Genomic DNA, 20008 nt, shown 5'->3' on the forward strand with positions numbered 1-20008 from the left:
TGTTAGACTTAGCGCGGTCAGATTATGTTCTGAGCCATACCTCAGGGCCTCAAAGAATTACGATGCCGTGTTACAGGACGTCATAACTAATTTTTTTTACACATCAATTTACAGCGAGTAATCACGGATGTCATTTCGCCAGGGTCACAATCCGATTCTTCCTAGAAAAACAACGTAATGCAAGCTGATTATTTTATAAGGATCCGCTACAATTCGAAATGTCGAGGCCACACCGAATGACGTTGGCCGTTTTGCGCTCCACTCGGCATGACACGGCTTAGTGTTTATATTATTTGTGACAATATTAAAAAGTACTCCGATTTGGAGGTCTCTTCTGCCTTGATCATCTTAATTGTCATAAAAATCTGTTTTTCGACGTTGTGGGACGATATGTGTTTAGATGTAAAATTAACTGGTGATTTGGATAGCCTAAGAGAGCTGGAGGGAATCTCCAGGATCACCGTTTATCCCTCATGTGCTGGTACTGCGTCTCTGAAGGGAGAGGGGGAGAAATCTCTTTTCGATAAGTGGGCGCACTAGGACCAATAAGTGTTCGAAGACTTGAGGATACATTATAACACCCGTTTCCAAATTTCATGCTTCAGAGAGTTAGAACAAAATCGTACAACTTTGTAACACGGAGAGCGGAGCCCAAGCTAGTGCAGAGAGCTCAAAACTCAGAACTGTTCACTTGGTTCCGTGCTTTAGGTGGGGGGAAAGGGGATGTGAAGTACTTGCATGAATTTTAGTGACGACTGTTATAGTAAATAATTACTGAACGCAAATTATCCTTCGAATCTTAAATCGTTCATTAATGTGTTCCTGTTTTTTGACGTAAATACGTCTATAAGGAAGGGTCATTCGGCAAAAATGTGTAACGAAAAAGTGTAACAAGTGTACCTAGGGAACGTCGTGTTTACTCGGAATTGTTGTTACCTAAGAAACATTACCTTACACTACATTACATTTCATTAAAATACCACAGACCCATCTTAAGCGTAACTAATTCAAGTTAAATAAGCAATGTCTTAATCAAACTTATCTCAAATGTAAAGCATGTATAAAGGAAATATTTAGAATAAAGCCAATATATAAACTTCCTTTCCGTATAGATGTATTTCCGTCAAATTCTCTGGAACCGTGGTTCCACTGACAACTTTTAAGTTTTCACATACGCGGCACGTTGTTCATTTCCTGATATGTCGACCAATCAATACCAACGGTGCACAGTAAACCGTAGCATCGCCATATTTTTGCGTGAACTGAGCTTGGGTCGTTAGCCCCTAATATTTGTTTCTGCCCTACATTTGACATCTGATCACAGGTATGTGTATGTACATTTTGTACGAAGCATAATCGACTGTTCTCGAAAGTTCGTTGCAGATTGGCGGGGAGAGTGGCTTGCGATGAACCAATACGAAATTCATCTTAAAACTTTTCAGATTTGGGCCATACTTATTTGCTCGAAATTCCTAAGAAAGGGTGTGTGTTATGGGGGAGAAAACGTGAGGATGAAGTGACAGACATTACCTCCCATTTATGCGTTCACTTCACGAATTTCGTTCAAGGAACACAGACACGGAAAAGTGCACTGGGGGTCGAATGATGCCTTGATCACACACGTTAATTGAAGGATGTGGTACAAAGCACATTGAGTGGAACGAAGTCCATGGTGAAAAGGTGATCTTTAGTCACGCAGCTGGTGAAGAAATTCCAAACCTTTGTAGAATCTTGCCGTTTATTACCATGTTCTCACTAGCCCGTCAGAGAACTGTATTCTGGGTAACTTTAATCTATTCCACATACCAGAACACTACGGGTTTCTTTACCATCAACTTCAGTATTATTCTCCAAGGTGAACTGAACTTGAGTGATTGTCAGTGACAAATCTGGTTCGTTCAGACTAAAGGTACAATTTGGCTGCACGCGACAGAGACAAGCGACCGAGGCAGGCGACAGAATTGCGAGACCGAGACTGGTCGCTTCCTGTCTGCTCTCTGTACAATCGTATGAAGTACAATTACGAGCGCGAGACAAAGCACAGGAGACCGCTCTCGGACCAGTAGAGTCTCGCGACGGGCTCAGGCAGCACGTGTGTTGTTGAGTAAAATAATGGCAGAAATTAAATTTACTGGTGACCAAGATGAGCAATTGGTGGAATTAGTAGCAGAAAACCGACCACTGACCACCGACAGAAAGATCCTTCTTCACGTCTGGTTTTGAATATTGAACTCATAGGTTTTCTTTGTTTCTTTCGCAACAAATAACACAGCAACACATCATCTTCTTCGATTAACCTTTTTAGAAGCATTTTTGTACTCATTTTTCACAGAATATGTGCACGTATGTCTCAACAAAACAAAGAAAACAAACACTTTGCCGCATGTCTCGGTCGTCACCTCAAAAGTGTGTGGCGACAAGCTGCGATGTGTCCGTCTCCCGTCTCTGTCGCCTGCCTCGGTCGCTTGTCTCTGTCGCGTGCAGCCAAATTGTACCTTAAGAGATTGTTTGTCGCACGGATATGAAACGGCAAGTAAGATTGTAGTTTTGTGTATTTTAGTCTTTAGATTTGTATGTAATAGACAGGGAAAAACATAAATTCTAAACAGGTTATCTAGAATTAACGGAATTGAATATCCCTTTAACAATTTCGTGGATGAATGATAATATGACGCAACTTCACAAAATAAGAGATTTGTGCAGTAATTTACGTCTCATTGAGCATAACAAGAAAATAATTGGTAAGATGACAGATGGAAGATTTATCTTCAGTAGACTATGTACTAAAATGTTCATCGTCCTATACTGACGATGGAAAGCGGGAAGTTGTAACTGGTTTGGAATCTTACAACGAAGACTGCACATCTGTGTGCTTGCCTTGAAAGGCACAAACCAAGTGCAGGTGTGTCCGGACCGGAAGCAGGTCATTGGTGCAGGCATCGGCATGAAATGAACTTCCTGTCGAGTGGTCCTTACCAAAGAAGTGGTGTCTGAGGGGAAGCCAGCGAACCTGTAAGCAGCTGCCAGAGTCTTTACAGGGCGACCATACTCGTTCTGCGTTTAAGTTAGTAAAGCGTGTGGTTCACAGATGGCAGTTGAGTGCAGTCGTGTTGAGCGAGAGATAACGGAGTCCATGGAATTTACGTATGCAATGTCTGCGGTATCTAAAGCAAAAACGCGGCTGACTTGAATGTTTGAACGCCCAGTTTAAATCAAGGACGAGATATCCACTTTTCTTTCTGAATTTTTTTGTGATTTTATCAGTAATTTCAGGCGAATTCTGGGACGACTATTTTGAAGTTTGAAGATTTCTTCTGGGATGTGCCGCCGTGCGATCTGGTAAACGTTTGCCGATGTTTCAAAGGTGTTTGCTGCAGCCATCATCAGGGCGATCGTCCTTAGAGTGCAGTGGTTAGCACCCCAGTTTCGTATTTTGGCGGGTGTAGCCCGGGGATCGCCTGTCCTAGCTGTTTTTCGTGTTTTTCCTCATGCACTCCACATGGATGCCGGAAAAGTAATTTTAAATTAGGCAGTGGTCGCTTCCCGTGTATTTCCACTTTTTTACCAATCCTGTCATTAGTCGAAAAACGCGCTGATTTACAGAGAGCGTCTTTAATAAACCGTGAACAAAAGAAACAAATACGTTGATATCACTGTAGTATTCCTCACATACTTCACTTCTAGAACGAAATATTTGCTAAGCAAACACCTGAAATCTGTTTTCCGTCAACCGCAAAAGAGCAATCCACGTCTTGCACTGCGTTAAAACTACGATAACGCCTTCTGCATAATTCTATAATATAATTTGAAATAGTGTTCCATAAGTTATTTCTGAATTTTTTTAACAAAGAAGCAACATGAGTTAGGTCTGCCATTCGTTTTCTCAACGTACGTTTAAATCAGTTATCCAGTCAATCTGTGGAACATAATAAATCTGTTTTATCGAACGATTATCGATTTTTGTGTTTTACACTTAAAATTGCTGTTGGTTGTACGTTTAGACTTTGGTTGATCGATCGATTGATCGATGTCTTTCCTATGGATGCCAACTTTCGATGAGTTCATTCATTGTAAGGCAATGGAAGTAAGTTGTCTCTGCCTAATTATTAAGCAACCCTTCATGAATACGAATGGCATATGAAGGTATTTTCTTAGCGCGGACAGCAGGTGGTGTCGTCTGCAACCGCGAAGCTTATGGCGGGTTTGGGGGGGGGGGGTAATATTGCGGGCTTGCCTTTTTACCCAGCCAAACCCACGGCTGCACTTCAGTATGTAATTAATTATCTGTGTACAGTAAGGCTCGCGAGAATTAAGTAAGCTTTCTGACTTATGCGGTGCGGCCGTGTAAGCAACCGATCTGCGCATGCGTAACCTCCCTGTTCATGCAAACCAGCTAGAAGACGAAGGAAGGAAAGTGCCCAGTAAATATGCGTCATTTTATGGATGTTGTTCTGGCAGCCGAACGACATCGACATAATTAACATCTTATGGCACGATTGCACATTACAACGGCACTTTGACGTAAATTTTATTAAGAAAATTACTTTCGTTTTCCCTTTGTCAAGAATTGGTGTCTGCATGAATCCGAAATTTGCGATTTAACAGCAGGCGGTGGGTTGGTAGGCGATAAAGGGGGGATTCTACCGCCTTTTTCAAAACGTGGGATCCTCTTCTGTAAACAAACCTGTCAACCAGATAGATTGCAGTCTCGTGGGGTTTTTTTTATTCGAGGATATCAGTAACATAATAAAAAATAGGTCTGTAAAAATTAAAGCTGTTACCGGTTTCTGGTGTTCGAGGGCATGGACGATATTTTCAGCTCAGAGAATACAAGCGTGACCGACACGTCATCGGGTTCAAGGTCAAGCAAGATTCGTGCTGGTTGCTGTCCTCTTCAGGAAGAGGGTCCACGCCTGCGTAGATAATATCTGCGCGTGAGTGGTGGAACAAGCGTTGTCTCATTTCTCCCGGTCACGGAGGCGAAGTTTCTTTCAGTCTGAAACTTGACTCGGCTCGTTCAGTCACAAGTTTGTATTTAATTTAACATTATATTTACATTGGTCAGGTTACGCTGTGTACGAACACAGCGTTCCAAATGCGTGGGTTGAGTGGACGTGGGAGAAAGTATTCGTTATCAGCTTGACGCCCTGGCCGTTTTGCCCCTGGGGAATGAGCCCTTGCTTGTCATTGGCTCTGAGGCTGGATGAACCTCAGAGCTGGACTGGACGTGGTCACCGCAGTTTTAATTTCCGACCTGTGTAATTTTATTCATTGTCTTGTTTCACATCACTTAGGTGGTTGTATTTTTCTCATGATACTAAAATTTAAACGCATTTTTATAGTCAGTGCGAGAGATCAAACTTTCGCAATTTTTAAGCAACAGATAGCATAAACGTTTGTGTGTTTCATTCTGTGGAGCATTTAGTGTCCGTGGGGTGAAATAAGGTCAGTACAAACATTTGGAAGGAACGCGATTTATCTGGCTGGGTGTGCGAACCAGTGGCGGTATGTTGTGAAGACGATTGTAAACTTTGAGATCAGTCAGGACGTTCTTGTCTAAGTGACGAGAAGCGTCTCAAGGAGATAATTATATTGAAATATTGACTTTACTTCTTAAAACGAGTAATTAAATGACAGCTGACCTTTTTTTTTAGGACATGCAGTAGAATTTCGTTGTGTCGGTCATTCGTCAAAGACTGGGGCTTTGGGTGATTGCCTTCACAATGTTTCAACAACGGAAGCACGATGTTTGCGGTCAGCTGCTCCATGACCACTGAAATGGTACGAGCTGGCCGCTGACCTTGGTTCCGCTACTCCCACCACAGCGGTTGCCAACGTTAACAGGTTTTGAGACTCGTCAGGTTCCTCTAATGCATTTTGTGTGAAGTCTGCGCAAGAAATCTCGGCACCAGCTCTCATAGATGTTCGGAAAGAAAGATGGTGGACGAAATGGGTTTAAGTCTGTCGTTCCGACAGGATGGAAGATTCGTGTGTTATCGTTTTTAAATATATCGACTATTTGGATTGCATCCAAGGTTATTTTAATGTAGGAAACCTTTGTAATATATGAAATTTACAATTGCTTGTCGTGTATCTTCAGTTTTCTTCCGCCTGAAAGTGATGTTTCTCGCGAATAAATGCGATCAAAGCAAACACAGATTGTTCTGTGACGTTTTATGCAACAGGGTTCGTACCTGAAACTTCACGTCTCAGGGGGCCGGACACCAAGGAAACAAAAAGCATGGAGGATGTTTCTAGAACTGGGAGGTCTGCCTCGCGATGGGATCGCGTGCACTGATTAAATTTGGAGCATGCAGCTTGAAACGCGTTTCCCCGTTTTAAACCCGTGCCTGTCCTTCGCATCAGCTTCATTGATGTTCCAAGGAAAAATGAGTCATAACTAGCTGGCTGTACCTACGCAAGGCAGAGTTCATTTGTTCAGGGTCTGGTGTGGTGCAAAGTCATTGTTAATTTCTCATATTGAAAAACATAATGATAATAACATCAGGGAACTTCAGAAAACTGCCATTTTAGGATCTTCATACATCATTCGAAAGACGCTTTTGTAAAATATATAGTCATCCCTCACAATGAAACTTGTAACACATATTAAAAACAAAATGTATTTCGGAAATAGCTGCTGTACTATGTACCTCTGGGGCAAGGTTTGTCTCGGATACATAGAAATAAATACCCTCTTAATTGGTGAATTTATTTATTTATTTAGTGTTCTGTCTGACGACAGGTCCATATGAACAGGATCCTTCCATCCTTTTGTCGGACTGGGACCTGTTCATATACGTTCTTGGCAGATGATCCAGAAGTGGTTTGCCATTGCCTTCTTCTGTGTGTGAATGGGATGCCACGGAGAAACCGGGGAAGCCCCCGGAGGAAAACTCCGTGTTGCCTAGACCACGGCCTTGCCCAACACAAGTTATAAATTCGGGCACCGCCGGGAATCGAACCCGAGACCCCAGGATTACAAGGCCAGCGTTCTAACCGCTAGACCACCGTGGCGGTAATTGGTGAATAGATGAAATAATAATAATAATAGCTGCAGCCATTTTCTCAGTTTTATCATTATGTTCTTTAAATTAATGATACTGCCAAACATTTTACGAATATATCATGTTAACCTTGTTTGCCCGTCTGACACTTTGATAAAGAAGTCCTATGTCTCGCTTTCGTGGTTCATTGCCAGCTTACTCCATACACTGGAAGACAGCAGAACTGATCAGACAAAACACATTGTCAGCCGCGTCCAGTCAGTCGGGCGTTGTTAATTAAGCCTTGTTATTCTCGCAGCGAGCGCAAGCCTCAGCTAGCTGGCTAACAACGCCTGGCAAGTTGGAGCTGTTTGATGATTCATTTTATCTGACCGATTCTAATGTGTGAAGAAGGCTCCCACTGAACTGTGGGAAGTTTAACAGAAGACTTTTTATTTTTAGTCTTTCAGAATGTTAGCCGGAGCAACACGGTTAACACGAACGGTCCGCCCTTGGGAGCGTCCAAATGCGTTTCCCCTTCAACATTAATATGAACGCCGAAACTCCCGAGACCCGTCAGCCGTTGCAATTGAACGAAACGCTGGTTAAACCCTGAAACACACCAGAGCTACATCAGATTCTCTCTACCTTCATGTTCCGTGATTCGTGCGTTTGAGAGATGCTTTTTCTAGGCGAAAAACAGTATTCTGCTGCACTACGTAGAGGAAAGATTTTGAAACGAGCGTCTCATTGTGTTACAGACGTAATCTGCGACGAACAATATTTTTGGACTGTGTTTTGTTCGTTTTTTCTTCCAGGGGTTGAAAAAAAGTCGATTCTTTTATCGTTTGTTACTCAGACTCCAATTCTTCTCAGCGTTCACGAAGAAACCCAAGGGTAACATCTGTACGCTGAATAACCATTCTCACGCCTTTCCGCCCGTAAGGACGGACGAGTCCACTTTGTGGTTTAATTTCTTTTCTTGCCCGGGCAACATCGCCGGAAGCCGCCGACCTACCTTCTAATATCCTGTCGCTCCTTAGAAATGAACTCACTGCTACGAATGAAAGCGTTGGAAGTTTGCGAATTTTTTCCCCCAGGAATTCCCTTACGTCACTCACCCACTCGTATGAACGTTTACTACACAGAAGTATAAGATGCTACAGGCCACAGAAAATGCGGGTGCAGGCTGTAAATTGTAGAGGTTTAGTTCTTTGTTTGTTTGTTTGTTTGTTGTGGTGATGCTGTGAGACAGTCACTGTGCAGCACTCAGCTCACCCCCCATTTGCACAGCCTCGATAAAGACAGCATTTTTTAACAAAAGGAGGATGTGAAATGAGGAGCTACTTTTAAAAGGGCAGCGGACTCTGGTCACGAAAGCCAGAAACACGGCGATGGGAGTCGATGCGGTGACCACGTGATGACCCGCCAAAGCCGTATGGCTGGTCATCATACGCTCAGGGGCTGTTGCGACACAGAGTTTTGTTCTGTATTGTTCTTTATATTTCGCAACGTTTGTGTTTAAACAAATCGGTAAAAGGAATTGTTTTTTTTTTCTGATTATATTTATATATGCTTTTTCTTTTACTCTGGTATCTTTAGAGGGGCCCCGCAAGAGCTTAGCGCCTCGGGCCCCGAGAAGCGTAAGTACGGTCCTGGGGCCCCGATCGCCCTGCCCTTATTAACGAGGGATGAGGTCACGCATATGGCCCATGTGACACTGTGAAGTTTGACCAGCCCTGTGCAGCTGAGTCGTTCCACAGCTGGTTTGTGTTTGGAACTCTCGAACTCTGCGTGCAGTAGGGTCCGTCCATATTGTCCGCTCCCAGGCTCCGGTGTCTATTAATAGCTGCGACCTCCAAAAGTGCATAGCTTTCTTTTTTCCTTGCACTGAATGAAGTGTAAGCCAGACCAGCGGAGGTTTTCTGCGAAACACTCGTGGGTGGTACTATAAATAATCTAGTTTCTTGTTCCAGCATGTAATTTGTCTGTTTTCTTTGCGACTGTTAGACTTTCGTCCAGCACATTGAAAGCCGATGTGTTCTAATGGGCACAGCTTTAAGATTACCTCACAGTGGCACAGTGATTTAATCTAGAATATTATCACAACACCCACAGAACAAATTAGAGTTGGACTCACCACACGCTACTGTTAACTGCTTGATGTTTTCAGTCTGTGTAGTAGCGTAAAACTCTGACGTATCACACTTCCCACCAATAGCAGCCCTCTAGTCCACTTGATTGTCAACATTCCCCCTGCACCGCCCCAGAAACGACTTCCCCCCGCAGGGCTAATCTCCTGGTCTGTGGACTGTACATTTAGTTGCGGTTACGCTTGATATTTTATTGGACCGCCTTAATAGCGTAATCTTAAATCCGAGTTCAGAACCAGTGAACCTTCAAGAAATCTCCTTGTTTCAAAACGTACTGAATACAAACTCCGTAAGACGCATGTTTGCCCCATTTCAACGAGAATTTAAGGCCTTCTCTGTTAACTCCCCAGAAGTCCGTAAATTGGCCGATATTGTGCGTTGCCATTTGTTCCCGCTGTTTGAGGAACGTATAACAACATTCGCTCAAAGTATATTTTGATGAACCCAAATATTTTTATATAAGTAAGGAGTTGATTAACGTTGAAATTTATAAGAATGGCATCCTTTGAGATAATAATTGAATAAGAGTAAAAAAGTAAAGCTGTTTCGCTACACGCCATATTGGCGTTTAGGAGGAGAGGTTGTTAGCTCCTACTCATTCTTGACCTCGGCACTAGATGGAGTTCAGTGGACAGCGTCACGCCCCGGCCGCGCTCAACCCCCGGGAAAAGACCCCGGTACCTGTTGGACAGGAGGCTGGATGGGCCCCGGAGCCGGTCTGGATGCAGAGGCTAGAGGAAAAACCCTCTGCCCCCGTCGGGGATCGAACCCCGGTTAATCACCATAATGACTGCGCTACCCCGGCTCCAAGAGTTGGCAATTCGCCATACTCCCAAGCTGGACTGCCCTTGTCGGCTCTCCCAGGGCATTAATTCAACATAACCCATTCACTGCCTCCATCCTCAACCGATCGGTTCACCGTTCCGTTGTGAGGACGGATTCTTAAATTGACGAGTGACGGATTTTATAAAATCGTGAAGCTACGCAGCTGTGGAGAAGCAGCATCTTGCCACATTTGTTTTGCGTCGTTCCAGGCCAGCGCTATTTAAAAACGCTTGTTCTTACTACATATGATTTCAGAAGGCGCATATCTTACGTTATAGACTACACGCAATCCCGTTAATTAGTTCTAGGTTGAATGTAAATGCAGGTTTTGTGACGGATCAAGATGAACGCCAAGAGTCTGACGCAGCAGAACAGCATAATGGCATCTCATGCAACCCCATAGTTTACTGCGTTAACTAACTTTCAGAATAATGTTTTATTGCTAGTGTGCATGCGTTTTGTAGTGTCATAAAACATACAGAAGGAGAAAATAGTCCGAAAGATAATTATTTCGAATAATTTCCAGCAATTTCAAGCGTAGTGTAATGTAACGTTGAACCGTAGTCATTTTTTTATGGGCATTGGAGAATTTTCGGATTGGCCTTCATCCACCACGTTCTGAAACCGACAGTTCCCGTTCTGATAACATGTTTTTACAGGCGTAACAGGAGACAAAAGCCTTGTATTATTTCAATTGAATGCTTCCCACATTTTAGGATTTGAGGTTTTCACGGCGGTGAGTCAGCGAGGACCTCTTAAACGTCGGTAAACTTCTACCAGACTACACGGCGCAACATCCCAGAAGACAGACAGACAGACAGATAGACAGACAGACATCTTCCCGCATTTTCATAGTACCAAGTACAAATCGCTGACAACAGGAAGACGTGGCAACACTGTGATGCCGAATGGAGTATGGCAACGCTGCCTGTGGCGGTGCTGCTGGTGTGTCAGTGACGTTATCCGCCGGGGCCTGAACGCATCTAGGCGAGCGTTAAAAAGTGTTCGTGTGCGTTACCTGTTGATGTAAACAACGGGACCGCGTGAAGCACCTCATATGAACGGCACAGAGCTTAATTATTCGCCAGAGCCCTCGATACGTTCTCTTCAACATTTCCGATTTGCATTTCGCTTGTCATTTATCATCCAATTGTTCGACGCTATATAATCCTATATTTCCTCTTCCCCGAAGCGCCTACATGGCGTATAGTGGGGCAGCTTTACATTTTTACTTTTAATCCATGTTAATATATGTTTAGTTTATGGTTTTAACGGTGGTGAGAAGTTTCGTTGTGGCCTTTTGAGATGTAGTCATTTCGGTTGTCGTAAACGTACTTTCCGCATCTTCGGGGTATAAGAAGACAAAGATAGCATATTAACAATATTTTGGAGGGACCTGCTGTCTCCATCTTGTACACCATGTAGATGGATGCACTCGATCTCTGAAGCATTCGTAATCGCTTGCAGATCTAAGCAGTGTAGTCGAAAGACCATAGTCTCATTCATGTAGGCCGTAGAAATCTTGCGTGCCTCGATCTGAATTGTCCGTCCAAAGTGGGTGGAATTATTTTGGAATGTGTTGCAAATGCATTGGCCCTCAGCTTACTTCATTCAAAGAAGTTAGGTCAGAAACCTTTATGGTCTGCGCGCAGGTAGGAAATGTATGTGGCGGTCGACCAAACAAAGGCTACACAGCACACGGATTTTTTCTCCCCTACTGTAGTTGATCCATGGCTTGGGATATAGCTGGACCCCAGACCTTTTGTGAAGAGCTAAAGATCAGTCGTTTAACTGACTCCATGGAGCAGAGTCCTTGAGAAGCCGGTATTAGCTCAACTCCCCCACCGTAAAGAGTGTACAAGAACCCGCCTCTGGTCCGTATCTTAAGCCGGATGAATCCCCTCCGACACGATTTTCTTTAAAATACATTTTCAACACGTGAGTTGTTAGTTTTTGGTCTTTCTGCCCACTTGAACAACGGTTTCGAACGTTGGGGGCTTCAATGCTGGCGTTGATGATCTTCTGGGTGTTGGCGCCGCGTAGACTCGTCAGTACATGCCAGCTTTGTCAAATATTATGGCCTACAGAGACTCCTAACAGTCGAAGTTCCAGATCTCGTGTGTATTTTCCATTATTTGGGCACTTCCAGAGTATCCAAGTCCGAGAGGCCTTGTGTAACGTTTCGAAATATGTTATTTGTCCTTTTGTGTTGTGTTCTTGGCCATGTGCCCAGGCCCCATGCTGATGGCTTTTTGCCTAATAATTTCTCTCTCAGCTGTCCTACATATCTGTGAACCTTCTCCTATCATATGCAACCCGAGGCGCCTTGCCCTGTTGTCAGGGGAACCACATAATATGGCGGTCTGAGTTACTTAGCATAACAGGCGTAGGTACATTCGCTGTGGACATGGATGCTGCCATTGAGATTTAGAATCTTTTATCTACTTCTTCGAAACAATATACGAGTTTTATTTATCTGGTCTCCCATTATATCTGGTGAATGCTATTAAATCATTATATGACAGAAACTAAGAACACTCCCCCCAAAAGCGTATACCTGCTAAATAATGAATTTATAAACACAGTATTATTTGCGAACGACCCGGCTGAAACCTAAGACAATTTGAATGGAAACGTAACAAAACTAAATACGGTACGTATTATAATTAAATAACATGAGAATATCTGCTAATAAAATGAAGGCGTATGAGAAGAACGAAAATTGTGTCATGGGTGATATCGTGATTAAACAAACAAGTTCAGTTGAGTACCTAGGACGTCATATATCAATATACAAAATGAATGTGGACCTAGACTACAATAATTTAATGGATGCATTCAAAGATACTTGGGGAGGAACATGAAATAAATAAAACCACGATTGCATGACGTCATTTCGAAGCCTCCGCTGAAGTGTGCGAGCGAAACGTGGTTATAAAGAGAAGACAAAAGGAGAATAGAATAATCGGAAATGGGATTTCTCGGTTTTACTGAGAGATAAAATGCGACGAGAAGTGAAGATGTAAGAAAAGAACTGAACACAAAATGAATTGTGGAGGGAAAACGAGATTACCAAAATAAATGCCACGATCGTGCACAAAGGACGAGTCATGAACGCCTGCCGTCGCAGACATACTTATGTCAGGCTGCTGGAAGACGGGACATTGGACGACCAAGAAGAAGATGGAGACGTAACGGGAATAGAACGAAGAAGTTGTGAATTCAGGCATCTTGGCCCTAACAAGGACAGAGATTGTGTTCGGTTATCAGTAGAATTAACACAAGAAAGATAAAGCAACTGTTGAACTGTTTCGACTTTTCACCAAGTGCTTCTGCAGTGACTAAGCCAAGAAGTGTGTGATGTTAGGGCCTACAGTTGCAGCGTGTGTTGAAATTTATACATACAGATCCTCAGCTCTTGGACGCAGAATAATATGAAGGTTTTGCGAATGAAAATAGATAAATCTGTCTGAGGATAGGGTTCATTTGTATTAGTTATGAACATTCACGATAATAAAAAGGCGATAAGACCTTTACCATGGAGACAGCTTATCCACTTCATTACATTGTAAAATTTGTTTTCGAATGTTGGGTTTTGGTGTTTTCGTTAAGCTGTGCCTCGGATAATCAGTCCTTATCACATTATGAAGGCTTAGCTTCATAAGTCCGAGTTCCGTTGTGTTTTTGTTCCATCACAACTGAAGATTGCATAGTCATTGACCTGACAGTGTTGTCTTGGTGACGTCATTACCCGTTTGTTTGGGTTCTACGTCATGGCTTATTCATCTCGCTTGGCGGCGCTGCACGCAGCTTTCTCTGGTGGCGGAATTGTGTATGATTCCATAGACGGAGGATAGGAACGGCTCTGCTGTCTCAAGACCGAAAGCCGCCAAGAAACATCGATTATCCAATCAGTAGCCGGTTTAAGATGACAGCGAGGACCTCTGAAACGTCGGTAAACTTCTACCAGACTTCACGGCGCTACAACCGAGAAGACAGCCAGCCATCTTCGAACTCACCCCGTTGAAAATCTCAAATTCCACTACTTGTTTAATGAACAGAACGATTATTTGATGACTCCGCCAGCTCTTTTGTGAAAGATTTCTCATTTCTTTAAAAGGACGTCGAGGAAGGGTAATTATTGAAATATGGGCCGTGACTGTAATGCAAAGGCAGGTTACAGATCTGCGGGTTGCGGATTGGCAGGGGCGCGGCGTAGTGGGCCGAGCTGAGCCGAGGGAGTGGATTGACGCTCGGCCGGCTGACTCGCAGGTTCACAGCATACAGCCAGTGAGTGAATAGTCGTGAGTGCTATTAGTGTCGGCCATGTTGCTCTCTGAGTATCGCTTCGTACCAGACTGTTATCTTTACTATTATTGTTGTTATTACTACTTTGGTGTTTGTGGAGGTGATAAACAGTATGGATGAACTTCAGAGTGGCGTTGTTCTAATTAAATGTAAGTACTTGTTTACACTGAGTAGAGAAAGAAGTCCAGTTTAAACTAGAAGAATATGAATCATAAAGCGATGCTGGGTCGGCGTTCCCACGTTGAAAAGAATGTTTTTCTTCTGCAGAAAAAACTTTGGTGTGGCGTAACGCAGGTGTTAGTGATATGTATTATTTTAAAAGAAATTATTAGTGTGATTTTTTATTTTTGTTTGTGCTTTCTGGAAAATTTTCTATCCCTTAAGCTGCTTTGTAAATATTACCATTAATAATACTTTATTTTCATCAACATTGGCATGGTTCATTCTTCTGGCACTACATTTTGTTGTCATGTATGGGAAAAACACCAGTAGTTCTCAGGATTGGATATGTTTCAATTCAGGAAGTACAGTCAGTACATCCAGGATTTCATTTTGGAGCATGTTAAAGCTGATAGATAAACCAGCAATGGTCTTGACGTTAGTGTTGATTCATTGACGACAGGAAGTTTCGTAAGTCTTTCTATCATTCTAGAAATTTTAAGACGTCAGTCACATCTGAATATGCAGTTCGTGCCCATATTATGCTCTTGGTAAATACGTAAGCTATTAATACCAAATAAAGCAGGTTCATGTTTTGACGAATGGCATAAAACTAATTACGGTCCTGTCAAATCAGTTACAGACAGTTCAGTAAAATATAGTTTGAAAAATTCTGTGACTTCCTAAACTTTAAAATCCGAATCTTTGAAAGCAGTCCAAACGAGTGTTAGCCCCATTGTATCTTATACATTTAAATCAGTCATTTTTTTGAATGTATAAAAACTGATCGGTGGTCTAGAAATAAATGCAGAAAGACAGTATCGGCATCAGAATTCATAACAACCAGAATATAAGGATAGCTAATGAGTTGTTCGAAAGTAGGACAAAATTCAAGTACTTGGAGACGACACTAACAAGTCTGAATGACGTTTATGACGAAATCAAGTGCAGATTAAATTCAGGAAATGCTTGCTTTTTTTTTCATTCCAAAATATTTTGTCCTCCCGTCTCATATCAAAAAATCTAAATATTAAAATATATGAAATTGTAATTTTGCCAGTCGTATTGTATGGGTGCGAAACTTGGTCTCTCACTTTAAGAGAGGAACATAGATCGAGGTTTTTTGAGAACAGAGTGTTGAGGAGTAGGATATTTGGACCTAAGATGGACGGAGACGGATCATGGAGAAAATTGCATAATGAGGAGCTTCACGGCCTGTGCTCCTCACCTGATATTATCTGGGTGATTAAATCTTGGAGGATCAGGTGGGCGGGACATGCGGCACGCATGGGTTGTTTACGGCGTGTTGGTTGGGACGCCTGAAGTGAGGAGACCGCTGGGAAGATCTAGGAAGGCGTAGGTGAGAGGATAACATTAAGATGGATATTAGGGAGATAGGAATCGATGGAGCGAACTGGATGCAGCTGGCTCAGGATAGAGTCAGGTGGCGGGTTTTTGTGAACACGGTGATGAACCTTCGGGTTGCATAAAGAAAGTGGGCTATATTCTTTGACGCGCCGAGTAACAATCGATTTATAAGTAACTACCCTGTAAAATGGCGAATAAATGAAATAATAATAATAATATGAAACAATTTGTGACAAATTAATTGTTTCTACATTGTAAGGAAAATAATATTTGTGTCTTTGAAAATAGGTTCTTTGTAGCGAAATTTTGGGAATCTCTGTTCGTCCGGCGTCGCTGACTGATTGGAACGAATTCTTTTCCTGAAATGATGTATGTAACGCGTCTTCCGAAAATATGCAGCTGTGAGGCAATCTTTTCTGCAATGTAAAAGAACATGGCGGCTGCGCGAAAAATTTCACGTAATTTTGTGTTTTAAAGCGATAAAAAAATGAGCATTAGATGTAAGTATGAAAATTATAAACACAACGGTGCAAAATTTGAGGTTAGGCCCTTTGGCAGACCAGTTTAAGGTGGAAGTGTACGTTTTACCGGTAATTTTGTTCACACGAGGTAATGCAGTTCAGTCCAATTCTGTATTTGAAAGTGGTAACTCAACAGTTACGCCAGCCATTTACAGAGTCTGCACAAAGAACAATGGATCAGGAACAAAAGAGCACGTACATGAAGGTAGTTAATACATTCTAGTACGCAGTACGTAATAATCCTTCTGTATCAAAATGGTGATTATCGATGAATAAATCGACGAAAGATTTCTCGTTGAAAAGTCGATTATCAAATATATTAACCTTTGGCGTGTTACAGATCATATCGATAGGTAAGGCGCAGGACATTTGCTGCGTTGAAACGAAGTGTGTAATTATAAATATTAGTGTAACAGTAACAAGAAAACAACAATTCGTGTTTTAACATGTTAGCATTTGCAAGGAATGTGAGTTAAGATTCGAGTAGGCCTTGATCGTACGAGCCCTGTTTAAATTTAAATTGCATTTTACTGTTCGGTTATAAACTTATCCGCCACCCATATAGAACGAGTAACATTGATACCACAAGATCTGTATGTCTGAAGTACATGAATTAGGACAGTGAGCTTTGTGAGTTCTGCCCGGATTTTTTTTTTTTTGCAGGAATTGAAGTTTTGAGACTGTGATCTTTTGCTGTAATTTTTGGAAGCTGTGGAGCCTGATGTTGCAGATTACCTGACGTCATGATATATTTCGAGAAATCACTGTCATCGACATTTTGGGTCAACCGTTGTGTGTGTTTGGGGAAATTGTAACTTTTCTTTCTTAACTATTTAAAATGTGACAACATATTGCATAACGTTAATTTTACAGTTTAGCGTAACAGGAAGATTATTGCGTTAGGCTGTGTGTTTTAATTGCTACCTTTTAATATACTTTCATTGTTTTTGCTGAGGAGATCAAATGTTAATTTTTTTCAAGGAATCTCAATTGGACAGGCCATTATGAACTTGTAATGGATGTTCACATTCTATGAAATCAGGGGAATAGCTGAGCCAAATATTGCAGCTTTTTCATGAAAGACGTCGCCTCATTGCTTTTATGAATTTTGTGTGTGGATTTTGCCACTCATGTTCAAGACTTCCAGGAATGTATTTTTTAAACCCCGAATGTTTACTTGAGTTTATTTTGATTGACTTACACTGCATCTTAATGAGTTCCAGACGTTAGGAGTCGGATTCTATTTGAAGCTCGGAAGCTTACGCTTTGCGGATCTCGTATTTGTTGTTGGCGTTTTTGCAGACGATTTGTAGCATTGGGTGGGATTGTATGTGATGTGGAAAAGGAGGTAGGAGGTAGCTTGCCAAGTGTAGTACGATAATTCTCATCAGAATACCCGGTTATCCAACCGAGATTCGAACACATGACTTCCCGACTACGTAACAAGGGTGATCATCACCCAACCGCGATTTTGGTATTTTCCGACCGCACTGCATTGGGCAGGGTTGTCCATTATAGATGACCGCTGCTGTGTGAACTGTCAGATTCTTGCTTCAGTGAATTTGCTTTCGTAGTTTGAAATAGTGATTAAACATGTAGGTCGAGCTAATGTGGCATGTGGTTACTGTTTTATAACTGGAGCTTACAATAAACATTGGCACACGGATTGTGAAGTTTGAAAGCTCGTGAAGAGTAGCAGATCTGGAGTTTAATTTTAATTTCGCTACATTTTTTTTATGAAGGCATCTGCTTCAGCGCAGCGCTCGTTGTTTGTGGCGGCGCCAGGAGGCATCAGTTGCGAGGTTTGCGTCGCGGGCGCGTGTTAATGTCTGTGCACAGTCGTCCCCGTGAACTACTTTCGTTCGCCGTTAAATGTCAATCTGATGAACGTTTTCTGCAATCAAAAACCCGAGTCAGCAGTGCACTCTGTTTCGCACATTCTTCGTCTCCTTTCGCTTTTCATTTTCACGGCTGTGATTTAGAGACCTCTAGTGGCAGAACCACTAAATTTCTCAGAAGAGGGGGAGCGGGGAAGAAGGAGAAGATTAAGAAAAAGAAGTTTATAGCGTGTTCTGATAAACATGGAAAAAGATGTGTGGATGAATTTTTGCGTGCTTGAATGAACGTTTACTACAAAAATACCACATGACGAAAAGTTTTCAGTAGTTTCTGTTCATATATATCTTATCACAGATCATTCTGCACGAAAATAAAATGCTTCAGTTGTTTAGTAGAAAATCGCAATAAAAAATTAATAAAGGAAGTCGTGATTGAGTTTAAACTGCGTTGAAATCTTGCTTTATTCTGTTAATGTAATGCCTTATACTAATTTGAGGTACAGAATGCTTAATTTGAATCGCAACCATAACTTCAGCAATAGTTTTAAGAAGATGACTTTCTGCGTTGTTACGTCGTGTAGTCTGGTAGAAGTTTACCGACGTTTCAGAGGTCCTTGCTGCTTACATCATCATGCCTAAGAACCCAGAAAACAGCCATCATCATACACATCCCCGTGAATATCTAAAATCGCGTTCAGTTTAAGCTTTTTTAACATCACCACAACAAAGCAAATGAGCTGTTCTAATGCACGCATGCATGCTTATATGTGTGTACGTACATCTCTTTGTGTGTGTATGCATGTGCGTTCGTGCAGGAAGTTGGTCAGTAGAATCTGAATGATGTGACTGATTTGTGAGAAAGCAGTTGATACATGACGACAGGGAGGTGGAACATATATTTGTCAACAAAATAAATACGTGTATGTAAGTCTACAGCACAACCACAGGCACGTTGTCAGTGGTGTAACCAAGAGGCAATGCACGACAGTTAACAAATGACATGCTCGGGTATTGTACACTATCTATCACAAGACAATCAAATGGAATAATATAACGGGGACATGTATTAACATTGGTAAATGGTGTACAATATACAAGCGTAATAAAGAAATACATAGTGTCCCAAGAAGATTTGTACGCATAATAAACAATATTAACATTTTAATCCAGTCTCTTGTGTGTGTGTTTTTTTTACAGAAGACATGCACGGTGGTAATTTTTGACACCTGCTTTGGATTCGCTAATTCACTACCTACCAGTGCTGACGTATGTGTGGTTTATTTTGTAGAAATGCCTTCGTGTATACATTTTTTGGACACCCTGTGGTATCACAATAGAATGGGAACGTGTACTAACCCACGCAAATATAACAACGATCAAAATAAATAATGACAATCATGAAATGTCCTTGTAACCCCCGGACGTCGTGTACGTCGACTTACCTCGCCATAAATTTAAATTCAAAAACCAAAGAGAATCTGAAATCCGGGAAGAAGGTACATGGCTCACGGCTGGCGGGAAAGAAGTGATAGAATGACCAGGGAAAGAAAGGAACGTCTGAGAATCGAAATTGCTAGCGCGGGTTGTAGCCAGAGGAAGGGAGAAAGGGAGGGGATAGCTTCAGCAGCACGCAAGTCGTTAGAACACCTGCACAGCTGTTGCGCATTTGGCGTGAGCAGCGGCCTAGTAACAAGGGCGACCTTGACGGGGGAGTTTGGAAGACTGTTGCATCGGGTGGTAGTGCAGTTAATTTTAGTTTTGTGCCAGTGTACAGACAGTGAACTCGAAGTTCGGGGTTCGAACCCCGCCAGGGCAGAAGATTTTTCTTCTAGCCTCTGCGTCCAGACCGG

General features: G+C 42.2%; 1 protein-coding gene across 3 annotated transcripts in view; it reads left to right on the plus strand.

Annotated features, from left to right (window-relative positions):
• The window catches only part of LOC110828015 (rho guanine nucleotide exchange factor 10), a 106626-nt gene that overhangs the window by 30813 nt on the left and 55805 nt on the right, over positions 1–20008 (plus strand). Inside the window, exon 1 of one of the 3 annotated variants that reach the window (XM_022060275.2) lies at positions 13789–14421. The exons of the other annotated variants lie outside the window; for them this stretch is intronic. Coding sequence (XP_021915967.2) covers positions 14385–14421 — 37 coding nt within the window. The 5' untranslated portion in view covers positions 13789–14384. Of the gene's footprint in view, positions 1–13788; positions 14422–20008 lie in introns of those variants that run through there. 3 annotated transcript variants of the gene reach the window in all.

Source organism: Zootermopsis nevadensis, unplaced genomic scaffold (assembly GCF_977971745.1).
Source record: "Zootermopsis nevadensis isolate Lab colony 2312 unplaced genomic scaffold, Znev_1.0 Znev_ptg000007l, whole genome shotgun sequence".
Classification (NCBI taxonomy): domain Eukaryota; kingdom Metazoa; phylum Arthropoda; class Insecta; order Blattodea; family Termopsidae; genus Zootermopsis; species Zootermopsis nevadensis.